Here is a 24435-nt window from a genome sequence, read left to right on the forward strand (position 1 = left end):
TACGCGCTTCTCGTTGAACGCTATAGCGCTGACATTTCACCGCCGTTTTCCACTCAATTGTTGCCATTTCATTGTGTGTTTTCAATCCATCCTGCCCCCAACTCTTTACGATCCTTTTGTTGATTTATTCCTACAATCGAATTAGCCTTCACGTTGTTTTTCATTTTCACAGTACATACTATGAAAGGTGCTATAGAAATAAAATGCATTATTATCCATCCATCCATTATCCAATCCACAGGGTCACGGGGGTCTGCTTGAGCCAATCCAGGAAGGCAGGAAACAAACCCTGGGCAGGGCACACACACCCACACACCAAGCACACAATAAGGACGATTTAGGATCGCCAAGTCACCTAACCAACATGACTTTGGACTGTGGGAGGAAACTCGCACAGACACGGGGAGAACATGCAAACTCCACGTGGGAAGTGAACCCGCGTCTCCTAACTGCGAGGCAGCAGCGCTACCCACTGTGCCACCGTGCCGCCCATGCATTATTATTATTATCATTATTATTGTGAACATTGCCCCGGACACAGACAGGCAGACACGTTCATGTCACCCACAAACACACGTTTATTTTTCATTTCTCTCTATAGTTCTGTGCTCACCAATCCCCAATACCCCTCAGTCCAGGCCAATCCAAATGCCTTCTCTCTCTCTTCTTCTCTTCTTCAGGCCGTCTCCTGCCTTCTTCAGACCTTGTCCAATCTTCCACCCGACTCTTGTCCCTTTTGCAGGGAGGCGGCCCCTTTAAATAAGCACCCGGATGTGCTCCAGGTGTTCCCGGCAATCTCCCACCGACACGCCCCAGTGTGGCGGAAGTGCCGGCTGTCACCTTGAAAGCACTCCAGGTGTCCCCATTTTCTCTTCCCCCCAGCACTTCCGAGTGTGGCGGAAGTGCTGAGGTCTAGGGTCTTCCTGGTATTGGGGTCCCCTTGGCGGTAACCCCGGGTTCCTACAGGGACGAGCTTCCCAGCTCTTTACACGAAGCCTCCAGGGCGGTCGCCCCCTCGAGGTCTGGAGGAGGCACCAGCCCTCCTCCTGTCCTCTCAGGCGTCCCGGCTGGGTACCACCTCCATCCGGTTGTGACATTATATAGTTTTAAGTTAATATATTGTAACGATCTGGATAAGAAATTACCACTAGGGCAGTGTGGTCTAAAAAGTTCAAAAAAGAGGGGCGGGCAGAGACACAAGTGCCACTCTTAATAAGCAGCCTTTTGGGGTGCTAGGGAGGGGGGACTTTTGGAAAACGAGGTTCATTTAAAAGAAGAGGCTGTTTAACTCGTGGGGTGGGATGGCTTTTGAGTTTCAGTGCACTTATGGTTTGTCCTGACTACGTTGTTTTTCGGCTTATGAAGTCAGAAGAAAATAAATAAAACCATTGTTTAGTTTTTTGGACAATTACCACCACTTGCTTGCGAGATTTATTTGCCCGCCTGCAGGGATATTGCAATATTTATAGTATTAAGTTTTTATATAGTATTAACATATTGAAAGTATGCGCCTACAGAAGCTAACTGCCCATTTGTAACACTGGGGGTCCGAACGCACTCGCTAGCAGAACTGAGCTCAGCTGAAGCTGCGTGAGAACAGCAAGTCTCTGCTTTGCAGTAAAGCCTCGGCACCTAAAATGCTGACATTGGTACTTGAGATCAGACATTAGCGTTTCTGAATTTCACTGCCCCCCCACCCATCTGTGTTTTTTTCCAGAAGTGAACTTCACAGCTGATGCAGGTGGGGAACGATTGGAGCTTAAAAAGTCCCAAACATTTCACTCGGAGGAAACGTTCACTTCTAATTGATGCGACTTCAACAAAGAGGGCGGACTGCGTGGCGAACTTCAGTCAAATGATCAGAAAACCCTAAAAGCAGGTAAGGGGACTTTAATGAAGTTGGCCGAGGGAGACCCCCAGTTAACTGGACAACCCAGTTTGTGTGTGTGGGGGGGTATGGTGGTCGGGTATTAATGGGAAAAGATCTCATTTTAAGGATTGTATTTTAGGAATATATATTTTTTCAGTTTACTTCTATTCTGTGTTAAAAGTTTATTTTGTACAATATATACAAAATTTTGTGCAAAAGTCCTAGCACCCTACAAATTTTTGTCATACAGGTTTAGCTTTTTGTTTTCTGCATTAATGTAAGAGTAGGAAAAAAAGCAAATTTCATATTTCAAATTCTAATTTTCCAAAGGAATTAAATGTTCCAAAGAAATTTTTTGTATTCAATTAAAGACAAGGGACATATTAAGGAATGGGGCGCTACTGCTGACTTTCTGGCCTCTACCCTGGTGTGTGGTTCAAAAACATCAAAGACGTGCGGAGGATCGTTGACATCAGGAGTGTACGGAACCAAACTGTGGAGAAGGAGCACCAAAGTAAAACGTGAGACAGTGGAGGGCACGTGTGACAGATGAACGTTATAATCGTCATTTCAAGACTGAGCAGAGCAACCAGGTATGAGGTGGTCATCCTGCGTCAGTGAGATCTCTCCATCAGGAGTCCCAAGAGGTGCCGTCAACGCTCTTTTGACAAGAAATAAAGAAACAAGAAAGATGGAGGAGTGGAAACGCAGCGCCCCACCATGCAAATGGAATGAGAGATCCGTGAAGCTGAAGTCTCCTTGAAACTGGAAGAAGTTGGGCGCTGGTATCGACTCAGTGGAACCCAAGGGTTATCACAAGTGATCTTCATGGAGGAGTTGCTGGAAACAAAGCCAAGAAACTCACCTCCACATGCATAAAAACACACAAGCTGGGGCGCTGAACAATGGCAGGAGAGCTGAAAGGCAGTTTCTTCATAGAACAGCTGGAGAACACAACATGGAGGCGTATCTGCAGACAACAGTGAAGGTACTAAATAGACTTAGTGATGAATGGCGTCCTTAATGTTTACAACTGTCAGCCATCACACAGTACCACCAGTGAGGTGTCTGAACAATCTCAACTTCAATGGTCCCAAACACACGGCCAGGGTCATAAAGGACTGCCTTCAGCAAAACCAAGAACAAGGAGATAGTGATGGTGTCCAAGGGGCCCTGATCTCAACATCATCAAGGCTGTCTGAGACGACCTGGAGAGACCAAAGCGAGGGAGAGGACAGCTGAAGTCTGCACAAGAACTGGGTAATGCCCAGATAGATGTGAAAGGGACTATATAATAGATAGATAGATAGATAGATAGATAGTGTGGACCACACAGGGCACTCCAGCCACCCCAACCTGACACAATCAGGCAGAGACTCGAGTTCCAGCAGAGCACACATTTATTCACAAGTGGGGAAGTGCGTTTCTCTCGCTCCCCATAGCAGCACAGTATAATGCAGCACCAATAAACACAGTCCCTTCTTTCCTTCTTCTTCTCATTCCTTTCTTCATTCCACCTCCACCCCTCCACTGGCAAGTCTCGCCCCTCTTCCTCATGACTCTGACTCTCCGAATGGAGTGAGGCGGCTCCTGTTACTGTATCTTGCACCTGGGAGTGCTCCAGGTGGCTCATCCGGGTTAAATGGAATCACTCCCAGGTGTGATGGAAACTCAAAATTGAGTTCTGCAACTTTCCCTAGCGGCCCCCACGAAACCCAACAGGGCTGTGCCAAACTCCAATTCCCAGCATACCTTGCGGGAATCCATGGTTCCACAGCCAGGGGAGTCTGATCTCTTCCCCCATCCTTCTGTCCAACTGGCATCCTGGCCAGGTAATGGCTGTGGCCGTCCGTCGCAATAGATAGATAGAAAAGGCACTATATAATAGATAGATAGATAGATAGATAGATAGATAGATAGATAGATAGATAGATAGATAGGCACTCTATAATAGATAGATAGATAGATAGATAGATAGATAGATAGATAGATAGATAGATAGATAGATAGATAGATAGATAGATAGATAGATAGGCACTCTATGAAAGATAGATAGATAGATAGATAGATAGATAGATAGATAGATAGATAGATAGATAGATAGATAGGCACTATATAATAGACAGATAGATCCCCCCTCTTTCTGCATACTTTATTGTGGTTAATATTTAATTTTAAATCATATAATTTTTCCTCTTTTGTCCACCATTCTTCACTCAATAGGCCATAATGGTAAAATGAAAACATGTTGTTAGAAAGGTTTTCTAATTTATTAAAAATCAAAAACTGAAATCTCTTATTCCAAGAAGTCTTCAGACCCTTTTCTGTGTCACTCCAAACGGTGTTCATGTGCTTCCTGTGTCTTTAATTCTCCTTGAGATGTTTCTACGACTTGATGGGAGTCCATCTGTGGCAAACTGAATTGATTGGACATCCATTGTGTAGAAAGGCAGACGTCTATCTGTGTATAGCAGGTCCCACAATTCACATTGCATGTTAGGACTAAAACCAAGCAGTAAAGCCCAAAGGTACTCACTTTAGACCTTCATAATCAAATTTTGATGTGGCATGGATCAGAGCAAGAGTGTTTCCAGGAGCACAGTGGCCTCAGGAATTGTGGAATTGGAGAAATTTGAATCCATCAAGTTTAGCTGTCCGACCAAACTAAGCAACCAAGCAAGAAGGACCTGGGAGGTGACCAAAAACCCAATGGTCATTTTAACAAAGCTTCATAAGTCCTCTGTTGAGATGGGAGAACCTTTAAGGAAGACATCCATCTGAGCAGCAGTCCATCAATCAGTTGTTTATGGTCAGGTGGCTGGACAGAAGCCTCTCTTTAATAAAAGGCATATGATAGTTTAAAAGACCCAGAGAGCAGGAGGGGAAAGATTATGTGTTCTGATGAGTCAAAAATTGAACTCTTTTAGCAGAACTACAGTAACTATGTCTGAAGCAAAGAGGCACAGCTCACCACTTGCCTAATACCATCTCTGTGGTGAAGAATGATGGTGGCACCATTGTGCTATGGATGTGCAGGGACAAGGAGACTGGTCAGAACTGAGGGAAGGATGAATGCAGCCAAATACAGAAAGGTCCTTGAAGGAAAACTTGCTTTAGAGTGCATGTGACCTCAGAATGGGCTGACCCAAAGCATACAGCAGAGACAACACTGGAATGGCTTCAGGATTATTTCTGAGTGTCACTGAGTGCCCAAATTTAAATCCCAAAGAATACGTGTGTGGAGAGACCTGAAGATGGCAGATCACAGAAATTTCCCGTCCAGTATAACGAAGCCTGTGAGGACCTGCCATGAAGAATGGGGTAAACTGTCCAAATCCAGGCGTGCAAAGCTTGTGGAGACCTACCTAAAAAGATTCAAAGCTAGAATTGCTGCTGAAGGGTCTTCAACAAAGTACTGAATTAAGGGTCTCAGTACTTGAAAGGAGAGATTTCAGTTTTCATTTTTAATACATTTGATAACCCTTCAATAAACAGGGTTTTCATTTTGTTATTATGGGTAAAAATGGCAAATGTATCGATTTTAAAATGAAAACCACAGCACAGTGAAGTGTACATTAAGTCAAGAGGGCTTCAATACTTTCTGAATCTATGGTATATGTGAAAGACACTAAACTTAAGACTGTTGTAGTGACTTTGCTCATTGAAAAGCATAAAATCAATCAATCATTAAAGCATTAAAATGAATATTAGTTCAGACAAGGAAGCCTGTGGTCTGTGATTTGTTGACGCTGAGGTTAGCGCTGCTTTCCTATCAATATCTTGGACCTCAGTTCATTTCTAAGGTGGTCATTATTTTGTTTGTTTGTTTGTTTAGACTCATTCAGACTTATTTAGACAAACTGAAGACTTGCTTTATTGAATTATTTAGTTCTGTATTTAGTCATTTGTGTAATCCGTATTTGTGTTTTAACGGAGAATTCTTCACAGCGTTCTGCGCCTGCGCTCGGTGAGGAACGCTATACACTAAATAAGTTGTAATTGTTATTGTAACTGCAGTGGTATTTCTGTAATTTTATATCACAGCTAAAATATGAACTTACAAATAGGGTTTGACAGAGACAGTAGTGGGTGCATTTTTTGAGGATTTAAAGATAATATTGGAAACGCAATACAAGTGCCGGATCTATCTCACTGGCAAGTGGGACACGTGAAATCTGTGGAGCGAGACCACCATAAAAAGCCACAGAGACTGGGTGGGTCTTCAGCCTGAACGTCAAAGTCAAAACTGGCGAAGCCTAGCAAACAGCACAGGAAGGAGACGCGAAGTCAAATCAGCGCACGGAACCGCACCGCACCGCACAGAGTCACTTCCTCGTCTATATAGCGCCTTTTCAGCTTTCATCTGAAGGCCATAGACTGACTGCCCAACGTTATTGTCAACACTGAAGATTATTAATTGGTCGGGGATCCACGCTTCGTCTCTTGCTCGATTCCCTAGTATGCGACAGTGGCATTTTACACTTCTGGTGAGAAACACGTGAGCTTCCGCGGACGTCGGACCAGCTCTGTGCGGCACTGATGATGGCACTCGTCCGTTCCTTAGCACAAGTAAGAGGTTTTATTATTATTATTATTATTATTATTATTATTATTATTATTATTATTATTATTATTAACGCGACGTGGACCATCAATCCTTTTTGCTACATGTTCATCGTATTTGTTCAGGTCTCCCTTTTTCTTTTACCGAATTACAGCATTTCCGTAGCGCAACTAATCCACTGCCGTTTATTTTGCCAGATGTAATTTTCTTTTTTTTTTTTTTTTTTTTAGTAATGATGAAAGTAGTAATAAGGTGTAAATGAATGTGTTAATGAAATACCTCAGGTATGCTTGCAAACCGAGCACCACTGAATAGAAATTACGGTAACAGGTGTTACAAAAGCGCATCGATTACTCATTTCCGATTATGTAACAAGACCTTAACAAGCCCGTCTTTGGGTCTTCATAACACTTACAAAGCGCATCAGTTAAGTGTTTGTTCATCTCAATGTGGTCGACTATAAAAAAACTTCTCTTAGGAGTTGTCTGATGTGCTGAGACACATTGCTCTTCATATTACATATTTAAAATAAAACCTGTGAATCCTTCACATTGTACTTGCAATAAGTCACCGCTGATTTTAATTAAAGCAATAGCATAAGAGCAGCATGTAAAGAGACAGAGAGAGAGAGAGAGTTTGCTGCCTGGTCCTTGGGTAAGATGTTATAAAATGGGGTTTTAACTTTTCAAGCAGTTGACATACTAATTACTTATTTTTTTCTTTTAGTGTTTAGGCTGCTTAGAAAGAAAAGTTAAAATCCCAATTTTCAAACATCTTACCCAATGACCAGGCAACAAGCTCTCTCTTTCTCTCTCTTTCTCTCCTTCTGCTGCTCTTATGCTATTCCTTCAATTAAAGTCTGGTGGGACTGATTAATAATATTTCAATATTAACAAGTCATTTTATCATCATGTCAATATGCCACACAGCACAGAGATGACTGCCCCATCTACGAATGTTTTATATGCGTTATGAAGACCAAAAGACGCCTTTGTGCAAATCTTTTAAGTGACGCATTTCTACAGTAAAGTGTTACTGAAATTCCAAGTAACGTAATACGGGAAGGTGAATTCGTATGTGAGCTCAACTGGCAAACTTCATAATCCAGATTAAATCTGCTCAGTTACTTTCGTCACCACAAAACATGACTTGCACCCCAAATTCAGGGACCCCGATGGCCAGGCTGGGTGCGTATCTTGTGACTCACTTGGCTGTGATTTATTAGTTGGACAGACCTGGCTTGGAGTTTCCACGTCTCACAATAGTCTCTGAGGAGAGCTGCGGTTGTTCATAAAACATTAATTGATCCATCCAGAGGCGGTGCTACAGGTGGGCAAGGTTGGGCGTTACCCCCCCTATCAGATTTTTTTGCCCAACCAATCACAAATTGGGGCCAAGGGAAGACGCATTGTCTTTTTCTTTCTGATTGGTTTGAAGATGATGGCATCTGGTTGTCAGAATGTTGTTGAATTCCAGGGGTTGGATGCATTTGCCAAGCCCAGTTGTCCAAGGCAGGGTCATTAGGGTATCCCAGAAAGCAACAATCCCCCTGGGTAAGGTGCAAGTCCATCAAAGGGTGAACAAATATGCACACAGCTACAGAACACACGTCAGTTTGGCATCACCAGCCCACCTAAAGTGAATGTCTTTGGACTGTGGGAGTAAACCCATATGGGCACAAGGAGAACATGCAAACTCCACACAGGGAGATCCCCGTCTCCTTGCTGCGAGATGGCAGCACTACCCATTGTGCCACCAGGACACAAATTTAATACACCAGATAAAAATGACATTTTTGCAGAAATGTTTGACGTCATCACTTTTGAATCACTAGTGACTGTAGCTTGGAGGTTGGCGCGGTGGTTAGCACTTCAGCCACACAGATTTGGCATCTTGGAGTCTAATTTTGCACCCAGCCGCAGTCTGCACCTTCTCCTCATGTCTGCCCGATTTGTTTTCCTCCAGTCAGGGTGGCTTTCTCTTCCACATCCTAAAGACATGCGTATTCGGTTTGTAGCAGAGTTACAACTTAATGGACTCCATTTCCCAGCTGCCCCAAGGGTATTTCCACTCATTGGACGTCTGAAATGGGCACAGGGGCTGCTTGGGATAAGAAGGACCAGCGGGAATCTTGAAAAGGAGCGACTAAGTAGCAAGGGCAGGATGTCTCATCTAAAATAACCCCTGTGGAATATTATATAGTATATAATATATATAATATATATTATATAATATCGTTTGTACTGTGGATGGTGAACCCATAAGGATCTATGGACTGTCTCGTGCCTGCCTGTCTTGTGAATAGTGGTGGATTGGTCGTTGTGCGCCTCCGGGTCCCACAAATCTCACCCCTCAGGACTACCAGTGGGACCGTTTATTACGCTGCTTATGGAAAGCTGTTCCCGTTATCGCCATCTTTCACTCCATATCACTTCCTCCATTACTGCTGATTCATGGATGCTGTCGTGGGTGTTTATCGTTGTATTTGTTTTCGCCGAAGCGGAAGGGGAGGGTTATCTGATTTTTTTTTTCTTGATTATATTTAATTTCCATTTAATATATTATTCATTCATTTATTTGATTTATTAGATTTCGTGTCTCTGTCTGTGAGTGAGTGCGATTAGGGCCAAGGCTGAGTGCGTTCCTGGAATCTCTCAAGAAAAAATAAATACCGTAGATACTCGAGTATAAGTCAGGTCTTGAAACCTGAAAAATCGATCATAAAATCAGAGCCCAACTTATACGCCCGTTCAAAAATACGACACTTAAATTTTTATTTTATTGTTTTACATCTTCTTGCCTCCTCCAATCCTGCACCAGTTTCTCAGGCACATCAAATTTTGTCGCAGCAACAAAGTTACCAATTTTATTCGCTATTTCAATGACTTTTAATTATTTTCTTCTGATCGAACGCTCCATCGTAGATAAGGGATGCTCTTACGATGAAAGGTGTATGAAGTGGTGATGAAATAAAAAACACAAAACGGTGCAAATGTCGCTCCGGAATAGTTTGGGTATTACTATGTGGTCACGTAGGCACAAAAAGGCCGTGTGCTCCGTGGTGGCTCTCTCAGGTGGGCATTAGCATATCATAATCTCTTGGACCAATAGTGTGAGTTTTCCACTTTCGACTTACATGACCAACATTATAAAATACCGGAAATTACACGATAAAATCAAGCCCGTGGGAAAACGTATCTGCAAGTATATTCGATAAATCACCGTCCCTTCGACGGTGTGAATCTGAGCGGCACCAGACCACTACAGGCTAATGGACTCCAAGGTCTGGGATTTGGTGGTCCTGAGTTTAGCTCTGCTTTCTCACCAATGTCTTGAATTGGACCTAAATCCATTCATTTTCACAAGTGATGTTTCATCAATCAGCCAATCAATCAATTTGTTTGTTTAGACCCATTTAGACTCCTTTAGCCAAGCTGAAGGTTGTTCTGTTGTATTCCATTGCTGTAATCTGACAGGACGTCTCTGTGGATTTCTAACGTCCCGATGTCTCCATTTCAGGGAGTTTGTAGTAACGCGTGCCATGAATTAAAGGTGCCGTCTTTGGTGGGCAGGCGTATTTCTACAAGTTTTATTTATTTGTCCTTATGCCATTATTGCTGACTTCATAACTGAGGAGTACAAATGTTTAACGATTCCAAAGTAGCCAACAATGCAAATTCCTTTCCATTGATCATGGAATTCTACACCCTAATATTTGAGCTGGACCCTCAGCTGTAGGAATCTGGAATAAATTCAAGAGCAGAAACCGAAACGTTGAAGACTTTTACAAGATGATTGGGACATTTTAACCCAAAGTCGGACTAAGACCCCCATGCCCCGCCACGAGCCCCTAGGTGACTTATCTCCTCAGCAGGCAGCTGCTTGGACGCCTGTTCGTTTAATACAGCGTTGTATTTCTCTCTCTTGATTTCTGCGTGAGACTCGATCGTTTCATTGAGCCGTGGGGGTGGGGTCCACCATGAACATTTTGCTTGCGGATACTCAATCGTTTCATCAGGCTTGGTGGGGGTCTTGATAAAAAGGTCCTTGGGGATGCACACAGTGCCCCCTAATGGAAGATCCACCCGTCTCTCATCTATTAGCTAAACAAAGAAGCTTGATGGACTGAATCTCATCTTCTCGATTGTCAAAGTTCTGACCTTCTCACAGGTGATGTTAGCTGACCACACTTGATTGATGCTCACACATATTGCTGGGGCTCCATTCAAACTGCTTTGTTCTCCTGTCTGCTTAATCAAATCTGCGTCTTTATGTGTTCTCTATGTGTCACCTGTGAAGTTTGTATCTGCAGCACTGGGCAAAAATAAACCAAACTGAAGGAGTAGCATTAGGAATAAAGCAGGTGAAGGGATGCCAGTACGCCAGGGGGCACACACATGCTCACACCTGCAGCATTTTAGTGGCACCCGTCTCCTTGATCTGTAGGTCACTGAGATATTTAGGAAACTGGAGAATCCAGGGAAAACTCACACGGACACCATGACAATACTGAATTGTCCTCCTCTGTGAATTTGACCAGGCAGCAACTCAAAGCCAACCACCTGTGGTCTGAGGTTGCAATGTTAGCCGCTGCACCACCGCACTTTCACTTCTTGGTAACGTAAACTACAAAAGCAAAAATACAATAAAAAAATCTGCAGCATCCAGGTGCACACCATCTCATAGTTTGAACCATACTGTACCTTGAAATAAATGTAAATCTGTTGACTGAATATAAATAATGTTTCCTACTTAACAGACGTGAGTCCATCTCTACGGCTTCCATCATGACAAGAATGGCGCACCTCCAAGGTCTGATCATTCAGAGTTTGAGCCTGAAAGGTAATCTTCTTCATCTTTTGGGTACCTCCATTAAGGGTCACCTGATCTTGTCCCATCTCTTCCTGTCCTTATCATCTTGCTCTGTCACACCCATCACCTTCTTGTCCATAAGCCTCCTCTTAGGCCTTCCTCTTCTCCTCTTGCCTGGCAGCTCTATCCTTAGCACCCTTTCCCCAATATACCCAGCATACCAGGTAATCTCATCTTAACCCTTTCGGCCCTAACATCCTATTACCAGTACATATATATGTAGCCATCCATCAATTATCCAACCCGCATTATCCTAACTACAGGGTCACGGGGGTCTGCTAAAGCCAATCCCAGCCAACACAGGGCAAAAAGGCAGGAAACAAACCCCGAGCAGGGCGCCAGCCCACCGCAGACATATATATGTAGCCATTTTTGTAAAGCACAGGTACGGTTGTTAGAATCGGGCATGACTGGAGAGACTGGCATACAGTCCGCGAAACACGGAAGTGAAAATGGACGCTTCTGGACTGTGTGCACCACTTTCAACTTTATTTCCTCAAGAAGACTGAGTATTAGGCAGCTATTGTATAATAATAGTGATCATTGTTTTGTTTTTTCCATTTTTGAGCTTCCTAGACACCAAAAAGGTAGAATATTTCACAAAATAATTTCTCCCATAAAAACAGAAAATCCAGGGCCGAAAGGGTTAAAATCCAAAAATAAATCAGTAAACATGAAAATTAATAAAAATGAAAACGCCGTAATGTGGACAAGAAAATCGCTGGACCCTCATGTGCCTCTGCATTTGAAATCAGGATTCAGTGACTTCAAAGTTCAGCCATCTCTTTATGTGTGAATGTTTTCTTTAGGGGAGTTTTATCCAATGTTCTTCTTGTCATTCCCTGGTGCCATCTCCACTGTTCTGCTCAGCTTAGCCTCTTCATGCCCTACTGTTAGCTTTCGAGGTCAGCGGTTCTCCAAGTGTGGTCCACAAGCAGGTGCCAGGTGCTCTGTGGGCTGACCAAAGTCATTTTTCTTAGAAGGACTTCCTTGATGACAAAGCCACATGGAATAAGTCTAGATGTTCTTGCAGACGACGACATCTTTTACTTCTACATCACTCCTGCCTGATCCCAGTCCAGTATGACTCCAGTGACTGCTCCTTCCCTTTCTCTCTTTCCACATTTCCATAAACTCACCGTCTTGACTTTTAATCCTAACGCATCAAGTTTATTTCTGATAACCTCATTATATCCATTATTGCCAATTACTAAAATTTCAGTTTTCTCTTTATTTAGCTTGAGAAAATTACTATTCATCCATTCAGAAATACAAGTCAGACATTGTGTTAGTGAATCGAGAGAGTCGGGGTCATCAGGTGCTATTGATAAATACAGCTGTGTGCCATCAGCATAGCTCTGGTAGCTCACGTTGTGCCCTGAGATAATCTGACCTAACGGAAGCATGTAGATCGAAACATACATAGGCATCAGAAAAAACATGGGTCACTATGTTCGTGGGGCCCCCAGGCAACTGCCCAGCATGCACATGCATTACGATGGCCCTGAGTATGGTCGCTCATAGAGTAACAGAACAAGAATTTGCTTGCAACATTGAAAGCACCTGAGGAGCGGTACGAGTTTGGCCAAGTTTCGTTTGTGCTGAGCTTCTCTTGTCTTTCTTATGGTGCCTTCTAAAAACAGAGCAGCAGACGTAGCACAGGCACTCAAATGAAGGAGGTGCTCTCCAAATAAACTGCCCCGCTCAGGCCTACTAACTCACTTTTTGTATCCGTGTGCCAACTCGTCAGGTCATTACCGTATTTTTCACACAAGTACCTTACAGAATAAAGAATGAGATCAGTGTCATGCAAAATTGATGGCAATAAGTGGCTGTCGGCCAGAGGTGGTCCTCCATATCTTTGACTTTGACATTGTGACCCTCAGTCCAAAGCACTTTGAGAGCCACTGCTCTAGATGACACCATATAAGGATAACGTCTTCTATTATTTTTTTTAAAGAGTGTTTGATGGGCAGTGATGTAACAAATGCCCACCGTAGGTGAGTTATGTTTTATTAACCCGTCCTGTGGAGAGAACATCACACTTGAAAGCTGAAATTCTGTCACCATTCTGCTCAAGTACAAGTGGGTGTTTGGTTTAAGAGTCTACTGCAGGGAATTCTGGGAAGGAGACATATGTATCTGGGCCAATGCCCACCCGTTAATGGTAAAAAGTGGCATTGGGCGTGGCGTGCTTATGCCCTAATTGCATTTCTTGGCAGAATGTGTTTCTCTTGATTGCCCAGCCACATGTCTCCTGCCCCCTAAACTGAGCAGATCTTTTGTTTCATTTTGAGTCGCTCTGAGCACAAAGGGTTCGTGGCCACAGCTGCTCAACTTCCTTTTTCTGAGCTTTCAGTGGTTTATTAGATATTTTAAGGTGGAGGAATAGAAATTACTCAAGCGGTGTAAGTTGTTTTCACTTTTTTGTTTTTCATATCATGACCTAAAAATGATGATCTACTGTAGTGTCAACTTACTGTATCTGACATCACTGAGCCCCATATTTAGATTGTGGCCTTCCTCACAAAGAGGCCCTCATGCTTTGGGTCAATAATCCATGGGAGTAAATTCTGCCATTCTATTCATTTTGATAAGAAAAGAGACAGCAGCACAAGAACCTGAGCATAGAAGAACTAAAAGGTCCAAAAAGGTCCATCTCTGGACTGCAGACCATAGACTTACTGTGATGGAGAAGCCACTTGGACAGCCAAGTCCAGGTCTTCAAAAGACCTTATAGATCTCATCTCATAATATCACATTTTCTTATCTGTGTGGGTCTACTATACAATAATACTACGTATATGATAGATAAATAGATTTGAGAGGCCCTATATAATAGATAGATAGATAGATAGATAGATAGATAGATTGATGGATAGATGGATGAGGAAGGCACTATATAATAGATAGATAGATAGTTTTGAAATGCACTATATAATAGATAAATGGGAAGTGAACTGTATGATAGATAGATAGATAGATAGATAGATAGATAGATAGATAGATAGATAGATAGATAGATGTGAAAGGCACTATATAATAGATAGATAGATAGATAGATGTGAAAGGCACTATATAATAGATAGATAGATACAGGGTGGTCCAGGTCTAATTATGTAATTTTCATTACGCTATAACTTATTCAGTTTATTACATAGAGCATTCACAAAAAATTCTTTTTGTTGCTGATAGATGGCAGCACCTGCCCTGCATTTCAAAATGGTGGGGAGATGGTTGTCAGTCGAACAGCGGGTGTGATGTGTTCACCTTTCATAATTAGATCTGGACCACCCTGTAGATAGATAGATAGATAGATAGATAGATAGGTAGATAGATAGATAGATAGATAGATAGATAGATAGATAGATAGATAGATAGATAGATATGAAAGGCACTATATAATAGATTGATAGTTATGAAAGGCACTATATAATAGATTGATAGTTATGAAAGGCACTATATAAGGCCACACCCTTCAAACATGATGGGCACAAAACAAAGTAAGGCCTAGATTTGTTGGGTTTTCATCTGATGGAGGCTCTTTTGTTGAGCAGGTAGTTTTGGCCGTGCTTCAGTGACCTCTGTGGGTGTCTGACTGGTGTACCACAAACGGCAGACCTGACTTTGGTGACCATCGTGTTTACTGTGTATGAAGCCTTGAGACCCTCCCCAGTAACACCTAATTCTGAGTTCCCAATCAGTTTTCAAAAAATCTACAAAACTGGTTCTCTGGAAAACGAAAATAGAGCAGTCTGTCGTATGTTCTGCTTTTGCAAACCTGCAAATGCAGTACGCTGTTCCTTTGTTCATCAGTATTGCTGCCTTGTTTCATGTTTTTTTTCTTCTTAGCTGACTTTATTAAAGTTCTTCCAGTTTTGCTCTTCAGTGACACCTTCTGTCTAAAACAAAAAAGACAAGTCAACACCACAAAAATATATTTATTTATGTGTTGTGAGCAGACTGAGAGAGAGAATGAGCTGCACCCCCCTAAACCCCACAATGAAGAGGCACTCTGCTCACCGTCCACTGGGCGCTTCACACCACAGTCCAAATTTCTGTCTGGAACAGCTCAGCTACTTTGCCTGGAGTTCATATTTGCATTATTTTTCATGGTGTTCTCCTGAGATTTTCACCCTTTCTTTCTTTCTTTCTTTCTTTCTTTCTTTCTTTCTTTCTTTCATGTACAGTATGTCTGCTTTTCCACTGTAAATTAATCTGTGATTAGACATCCATCTTTTTTCCAAACCTGCAGTTGTGAGGAGTGAGGAGCCTATCCAGATAGCTTCAAGATCAAGGCAGAAGAAGAACCCCAGACTGGTGGGCTTGCATGTTATGCCTTCCCCAAACCCACGTAGTCCATTCAGAGTTAAGGGGGCTGAAGCCTCTCCCAGCAGCAGCAGCACAACAGCGTTTGACAGCACTTTGTGTTCAGTGTGGCCCTCTAGTGGCTAAAACTCTGAATTTCAAACCACAAGGTTTAAAGATTAAACATTTCTTTGTATTAAAGTGCTGTATTGCAAAGCTCCTTGGGATTACATTTGTAAGTCACTACATAAAATAAAGATTGTGTGTTATCATAAAGGACGTACACATAACATAGGCTGCATATTTTGTAAGACCCTTGCAAGTGATGGACGTCTGTCTGCTCTTTTTATTTTTCAGTTCTCTATTTCAGTATCCTTTGCCAGACGTGGGAAGTCCAAGATATCCCTGAAAGTGTCCGAGCCCTCAAAGGTTCCTGTGTGGTCATCCCTTGCACGGTGTCGTATCCCGGGTCACCAAAGCCAACGGAAAACCTGGTAGCAATTTGGAAAAAATCACCAGAGGAGGAAATCTTTAACACGCAGATTTCGAATGACCGAATGAAGCTGGTGGGCGACATCGGCCAGAACAACTGCTCTCTGGAGATCAAGGACGTCCAGCCGAAGGACGGCGTCCCCCTACACTTCAGAATTATTGTGCACGGACTCGACAGTTACAGCTTTCTGAACAAAGTCGTGTCCGTGAAAGTTCAAGGTGAGAGCTCCGTCGATTCTGAATTTCAAAACTATGAGATTGCATGCTGGGCTTCATTCCTTCCATATTTTTATTTTTATTAGTTTTGTTGTCTGTAAAGTCAGTATGGTGGTCAGTTCTGCTGCATCACAGTATCAGGAACTGCGTTAGCATGTCCTCCATGTTTCTGTAGGTTGTGACTCCAGGTACTCCAGTTTTCCATCCATAACAGAAAGATGTGAATATTAAGGCAATGGGGGTCTTTAGTCAGCCCACTGTGATGGTGGGTGTGTGTGTGTGAAGGTGCCCTGTGGCAGAGGGGGCTCCCCCTCCAGGGTTGCAATTTGCATTTAATCAGATTGGGACTCTGACTCCAGTAACCCATTAATTGCTTCTGATTCCAAGACTCCAAAGACTCCTGGGTGACCCTCACATTGAAAATCAAAACCAAAATGGCAGCCCAATGATGTCACCAGTTAACCTTAAATCAGAGCCCAACAAAAAACAGAACATTTCTATGAAAAATAATCAAAATTAACAAAGTGTGTGAAAAAATGAATGGGGTTCGGTGCCGACTCCCTATAACCCTAAGCTGACGGATTTGTGAAGACCCTTTAGAACGGCGGTAGGTGGAAGGCAGGCTTTCCATGAACTCCAGTAATACGCATCCTGGGTAAGTAAAATTGCAGTGACGCCCAATGAGCTGAACAAATATTGGATCAACAACATTTATTTCTATAGCATATTTTCATACAAACAGTAGCTCAAAGTGCTTTACTTAATAAAGAATAGAAAAATAAAAGACACAGTAAGAAAACAAAATAAGTCAACATTAATTAACTTAGAATAAGAGTAAGGTCCAATGGCCAGGGGGGACAGAAAAAAAAACAAAAACTCCAGACGGCTGGAGAAAAAAATAAAATCTGTTGGGATTCCAGACCACGAGACCACCGGCCCAGTCCCCTCTGGGCATCCTACCTCACATAAATGAAACAATCCTCTTTGGATTTAGGGTTCTCACGGAGTCACTTGATGATGATGGTCACGTAGACTTCTGGCTTTTAATCCATCCATCATTGTTGGAGCATCATGACGCTTTGAGTAGGTGGTGGTGGCGCAGGCCCGGAAAAAAGCAACAGAAGAGAGAGTTGGGGTCAGTCCGGATTTTAGAGCCACCATGAATAGTTATTATGATGAATTGAACATACAAAGTATCAGGATTAAGTTAAAGTGAAGTTAGGAGAAGGCCATGTTACAGTAATGTGTTTTCAGCAGTGTTTTAAACTGCTCTACTGTATCAGCCTGGTGAATTCCTATTGGCAGGCTATTCCAGATTTTAGGTGCATAACAGCAGAAGGCCGCCTCACCACTTCTTTTAAGTTTTGTTCTTGGAATTCTAAGGAGACACTCATTTGAGGATCTGAGGTTACGATTTGGAATATAAGGTGTCAGACATTCTGATATATAAAATGGGGCAGATTATTTAAGGCTTTATAAACCATAAGCAGTATTTTAAAGTCAATCCTGAATGACACAGGTAACCAGTGTAGTGACATCAAAACTGTGATGTGCTCAGATTTTCTTTTCCTAGTTAGGATTCGAGCAGCTCCATTCTGAACTCATTGCGAATGATTTATGTCTTTTTTGGGAGTGCGTTACAGTAATCTAGTCGACTGACAACAAACGCGTGAACTAATTTCTCAGCATCTTTCAGTGATATAAGAGGTCTAACTTTTGCTATGTTTAAGTGAAAGAATGCTGTTCTAGTGATCTGATTAATATGCAATTTAAAATTCAGATTACAGTCAACAATCACCCCTAAGCTTTTTACCTCCATCTTGACTTTTAATCCTAATGTATCCAGTTTATTTCTAATAGCCTCATTGTATCCATTATTGCTAATCACTAAGATTTCAGTTTTCTCTTTATTTAACTTGAGAAAGTTACTATTCATCCATTCAGAAATACCAGTAAGACATTGTGTTAGTGAATCGAGAGAGTCGGGGTCATCAGGTGCTATTGATAAGTACAGCTGTGTGTCATCAGCATAGCTGTGGTAGCTCACGTTGTGCCCTGAGATAATCTGACCTAACGGAAGCATGTAGATTGAGAATAACAGCGGACCAGGATAGAGCCTTGTGGACCACCATATCGGATATCATGTGTCTTTGAGTTGATTACCACAACTAACAAAGAATTTTCTCCCTGCCAGGTAGGATTCAAACCAATTTAAGACCCTGCCAGAGAGGCCCACCCATTGACTAAGGCGATTTCTAAGAATGTTGTGATCAATGGTGTCAAATGCAGCACTCAGATCTAAGAGGATGAGAACAGATAAATGGCCTCTGTCTGCATTCACCCGCAAGTCATTTACTGCTTTAACGAGTGCAGTTTCTGTGCTGTGATTTGTTCTAAAACCGACTGAAATTTATCAAGAATAGCAGGTTTCTTGAGGTGGTCATTTAACTGCATAATGACTGCCTTCTCCAGAACTTTACTTAAGAAAGGCAGGTTAGAGATGGGTCTAAAATTTTCAAGAGCCGAGGGTCGAGATTATGTTTCTTAAGAAGGGGTTTAGCTACAGCAGTCTTAAGACAGTCTGGGAAGACCCCCGTATCTAATGACGAATTAACTATGTCAAAAACTTTATCAATTAGCACGTCTGATACTTCTTTGAAAAACCTTGTTGGTACTGGATCAAGGACGCAGGTGGAGGGTTTTAATTGAGAGATTATTTTTTGGAAATCAGGTAAATCTATCCTCAGATGGATCAGATGGACTTGGGAATATTAAGTTATGAAACTCAAACTTTGCAAGAGGTTAAAAAATGGCTTTGGTTAACAAATTGTGTTTAATTCCAACACAGGGTGTCTTTCTTTAATTATGGGCACTGCCAAGCTCTTAGCACTGCTGGTTTAGTGGGTTTACAGCACTTCTGTTCTGAGGTGGGTGGCATTGGGAGGGTCCACTGCCTTGAGTTTCCAGAAAGGTATAGACAGCATGAGAAGACCACCCAGGTTAAAGTAGAAGTTGATTCATATTGAATGATGTGTTTTTGATTTTAGGCCTCCCAGACGATCCTGACTTGATTGTCTCAACCGATCTGCAGGCGGGTGTCGCCGTTGTTGCCTTATGCGTGGTATGGCACACCTGCCCAACTCACCCCCCTAAAATCACCTGGACTTACAACACGACCGAAAGCAAAGTCCAGCACTTGGCTGCCAAAGACGCTCAATGGAAATTGGCATCATCCATTACTCTCATCCCAGAGGCAAGACAGCATGGAGAGAAACTGACATGCAAAGTTAGATACTGGGGTGGGATACAAGTGGAGACATCTGTCGTTCTGCATGTCACGTGTGAGTATGCGCCTTAATGAAAGGACAAGGGTCTGTGTGTCTGCCCCGGTCAGTATGTCTCTGGGCTGTTATATGTCATTTGGTATTGGATATGTAAAAGCAGTGCCAATGTTTGAAATGCACCATCTGTTGGAATGAAAAACAATATGCATTTTATTACTACATGCCTTACAAAGTACATTTGAATAGATGGTGCACTGCAAACGCTAACTTTGAATTGTCCGACAGAGAGGATCAGCCGAATGCATAGAAATCAGCCTATTCACATTAATATTAGCACAAGTATCTGTGTATTTGTGTGTCTGACCGGTTGATAAGGTTAGGAAGAAAATTTCAAAAAAATAGCCAAAACATGTACAAGAAGGGTAAATAAAAAAACAAAAACGATAATACAAATAGCTAATAAGGGTCTAAATATAATGAAATTGAACTTAATTGCCTATTCTGTTGCCTGACATTATAAGCATAATAGCAACTTTATATAAAATATAAACATAAAAGTGCAAAAAACAAACAGTCAAGAAGCAAAATCAGGGAAATAGGCAAGTCTGAAAAGGTAAGTCTTAAGTCTGGATTTGAAATTGGGACGTGAATCACTGCTGCGGATATCGCAAGGAAGGCGAGTTGTAGCGACGAGCAGCAATGAAGCTAAAAGAGCTGGAGCCCGTGGTGGATCAGTGAGCAGAAGACATAAACAAGGAGAAGATCTAAGAGTACAATCAGGTGTATAAATGTGTGACAGAGCTGAGTGATATTGGGGTGCCAGATTATGAAGAGCTTTGACTGTTAATAGCGATTAAAGTTATTAAATTGATATGCAATATCTCACCTAGAATTGGAGTACAGTAATGTGTTCCTTGGAGGTGGTTCTGGAAATGACACAAGCAGCACAATTCTGAACCAGTCTGAAGCCTACGCAAAATCTTATGAGGAAGTCAAACCAGAGCACAAACAAGGATAGCGGTACAATTAGGTGTAAGAAATGAATGGAGACAGCTTATATTACGAAGGTGAAAATACGCAGACCGGGTAATATTATTAATGCGTGATTTGAAAGACAGAGTGCTGTTAAGGACGGCACCCAAGTTCTTAACCTGAGGAGAAGGAGAAGGAGAAGGAATAGAACCATCCAAAGAAAAACTGTCAGGTCTACCGAGAGTGCCAATGAGGAGAACCTCAGTTTTATCATTATTACGTTGGAGACAATTGAAGGAGAGAGCTGCACTTTTGTTTCAGCAAGGCAAGGATGAAAGGAGGAAGGAGAGGATTAGGCTTGGTAGATGTCTACAGCTGGGTGTCATCAGTGTAGCAATGAAACTGAATACCAGCTCTCCTAAAAATATCACCAAGTGGTAGACGGTAGATAATAAATAAGGATGTTCTTACGTTTTCACGTGACTGTTTATAAACAGACTAGCTATGATTTGCATTGGGTGTGACGAGGATGGACAGGATTAGAAGTGAGGACATTAGAGGGTCAGCTCAAGTTGGGAGACAAAGTCAGAGAGGCGAGATTGTGTTGGTTTGGACATGCAGAGGAGAGATGCTGGGTATACTGGGAGAAGGGTGCTAAGGATAGAGCTGCCAGGTAAGAGGAGAAGAGGAAGGACTAAAAGAAGGTTTATGGATGTGGTGAGAGAGGAAAGACAGGTGATGGGGGTGACGGAGCAAAAAGATGAGGACAGGAAGATGTGGAAGACGATGATCCGCTGTGGCGACCCCTAACGGGAGCAGCTGAAAGAAGAAAAAGAAGAAGAAGCCGTGTAAGCCCATGCTATAAAAAGCCTAGGGTGCTAGAAACTTTTGAAATCATCTGAAAAAACAATTGAAATGTAGAGATATCAGGAAATTGAAAGGAACTACTCTGGGTGTCTCTCTCCAAGCAAGATTTGTTTTGCCGATGCACTCGTCTCGCTTGTATATCAGCGGCTAAGCGAGTTTCTCTCTCCTAGGAGGATTTGTTTTCCCGATGCGCTCACCTCACTTGTGTATCAGCGGCTCAGCGAGTTTCTCTTTTCTTTGCGGTTTACCTTTAGCAACAGAGTCACTTTCTTTGAGCTTCACACTGTAGCTTTCTCACTTCCGGGCCGGACAGACAGACAGACAGACAGACAGACAGACTTCCACACGTAGAAGTTTATATTTAAAATCAGTCACTACGCTTTCATTCTAAACCTTAAACTATTTAACACTATGCTTCTATGCTTTGAAGAAAATGTATTCTTTTTCTGTTCAGCCGGCTGAGTTGCACTGTTAGCCATAGCAGTACAGAGCTGCTGGATCAATGGCTGATTGATGGGAATCTGGAACAAACTACCGAGACATGGAATTGAAGCAGAAACCTTTTAAGATGAATCTGGATGATATATTGGGACAGCTTAGCTATTAGCTAAACACATGAGCGTGCTTTGCTAAGGGGTCTCGTTTGTTGATTTCATACTGATGGTCTGATAAGCAAACACATACAAAATAAAGAACGTCATGAAGGACGGTGCTTCCCAACTGTCAGTAAAAGTACCAGCAGTGGTCCATTGAAATGTTTGGCAGGTCCGTGAAAATCAGGCATGCCACGTATGTTAATGCTGTCCGTCCCCACTGCCAGCCCCCTGGAAAGCAGGCTATGAATGTTGATGGTCTGTGGTGTTCTCCATGTTTAATAAATCCAGCATCTTCAAAACTCAAAAGTATAACCTGTTCTTAATTTAATGAGGTACTTGTCGCTGCTTGAAAGTCCACGTTTCCCTGCCGTCTTCTCTGTAATGTCAATCAATCAGCCGAAAATTCTATGGTGGACTCCTGTATTCTTTGATGTAACGTTAACTGAACGAGCCACCTGAAATTCCATGGGACCCCCCCGTACCCCCCCGAATACAAACTCCTGCTCTCATCGTTATACGTCGTTTCCCGTAGAGGTCCACGAACCAGACCACTTGTCAAAAATCAGGCCACCGGTCAAAATGGTTGCCCACCACTGATGTTTAAGACGATTTATTTGCTGAAGTCAGTGGGCTACCCGTGTGGAAATAAGAAGCTCACTCTTTACATCGGGCAAGCTTATCATTTTGTTCTATTTTTGCAGTGGCAGAATTGTTATATGTTAAATTATGTGTCTTTGGAAAATCAACTGTTCATTTGAACTGTTATCCATGCGCATCACAGACGTTTATAGTCTTTTTCTTAATTTCAGATCAACCAATAATTCTGAAAAACACAACCTGTACCACCAACAGCAGCTGGACATCTTGTCAGTGCTTTGTGGACTCCAATCCACCTGCCGACATCAAATGGCACTTTGCAAATAACGACGTTCCCAGCAACAGCACCGAGTGGCGAGGAACCGTAACAGTGGGAACACTAGAGGGAGCTCTGCACGTTGGCAAAACGATCCTTTGTTTGGCCACAAATCCTCATGGAACTGCCGAGCACACCATCACCTTACCTGTTAAAGGTAGGCTTGAACCTTAGCATCCTTCTTTTTCTCAGCATTTCATTTCGTGTGAAGTCTAAGGACACAGGTGATTACATTCAATTTCCAAAACTGAACCAAAGAAAATGATTAGCATTTATTTTTGACTATCCAAAGGTTGGATGTCGAGAATCACATGCAAAGCATCTTATATAATGTTGATCAACGATGTCCCACACATTGATGCTGTTGAAACAGGGACGAAAAACTGAATCAAAATAGCATAGCCTTGAGAAGCAAACAGGAGAAACATAATGGATTATTATGTGGATGATTGTCTTCCACCAAAAAATTGAGAAAGTCTTTCAATAATTCGCCATCTGGAGGTGCTGGTAGGGCACATAGTTTTCCTAATCAGGTCTATCATATCCTCCATTTCCACTTCTAACTCCTAAACATGTTGCCTTGATGTCATTTCCTACTTTCTACTGACATGCATATTCATTGTGGAGGTTATGCCCATTAATTGTGTGCACACTAACACAAAGAGACACCCACACATACACTCACCTAAAGGATTATTAGGACCACCATACTAATCCGGTGTTTGACCCCCTTTCGCCTTCAGAACTGCCTTAATTCTACGTGGCATTGATTCAACAAGGTGCTGAAAGCATTCTTTACAAATGTTGGCCCATATTGATAGGATAGCATCTTGCAGTTGATGGAGATTTGTGGGATGCACATCCAGGGCACGAAGCTCCCGTTCCACCACATCCCAAAGATGCTCTATTGGGTTGAGATCTGGTGACTGTGGGGCCATTTTAGTACAGTGAACTCATTGTCATGTTCAAGAAACCAATTTGAAATGATTCGAGCTTTGTGACATGGTGCATTATCCTGCTGGAAGTAGCCATCAGAGGATGGGTACATGGTGGTCAAGAAGGGATGGACATGGTCAGAAACAATGCTCAGGTAGCCCGTGGCATTTAAATGATGCCCAATTGGCACTAAGGGGCCTAAAGTGTGCCAAGAAAACGTCCCCCACACCATTACACCACCACTACCAGCCTGCACAGTGGTAACAAGGCATGATGGATCCATGTTCTCATTCTGTTTACTCTACCATTTGAATGTCTCAACAGAAATCGAGACTCATCAGACCAGGCAACATTTTTCCAGTCTTCAACTGTCCAATTTTGGTGAGCTCGTGCAAATTGTAGCCTCTTTTTCCTATTTGTAGTGGAGATGAGTGGTACCCGGTGGGGTCTTCTGCTGTTGTAGCCCATCCACCTCAAAGTTGTGCGTGTTGTGGCTTCACAAATGCTTTGCTGCATACCTCGGTTGTAACGAGTGGTTATTTCAG

The 24435-nt window shown here is 42.5% G+C and overlaps 1 protein-coding gene across 4 annotated transcripts in view; it reads left to right on the top strand.

The window, feature by feature from the left end:
* Positions 1-1799: 1799 nt before the first annotated feature.
* LOC120540082 (sialic acid-binding Ig-like lectin 13) overlaps positions 1800-24435 on the top strand; it is a 47744-nt gene continuing 25108 nt past the window's right edge. Inside the window, exons 1-5 of one of the 4 annotated variants that reach the window (XM_039770560.1) lie at positions 1800-1879; positions 11194-11276; positions 15972-16325; positions 19370-19663; positions 22851-23111. In XM_039770560.1, the coding sequence (XP_039626494.1) occupies positions 11222-11276; positions 15972-16325; positions 19370-19663; positions 22851-23111 (964 nt within the window). In that variant the 5' untranslated portion in view covers positions 1800-1879; positions 11194-11221. Of the gene's footprint in view, positions 1880-6094; positions 6440-11193; positions 11277-15971; positions 16326-19369; positions 19664-22850; positions 23112-24435 lie in introns of those variants that run through there. The other 3 variants (XM_039770559.1, XM_039770563.1, XM_039770562.1) reach the window with 3 other exon arrangements.

Source organism: Polypterus senegalus, chromosome 12 (genome assembly GCF_016835505.1).
Source record: "Polypterus senegalus isolate Bchr_013 chromosome 12, ASM1683550v1, whole genome shotgun sequence".
Lineage (NCBI taxonomy): Eukaryota > Metazoa > Chordata > Cladistia > Polypteriformes > Polypteridae > Polypterus > Polypterus senegalus.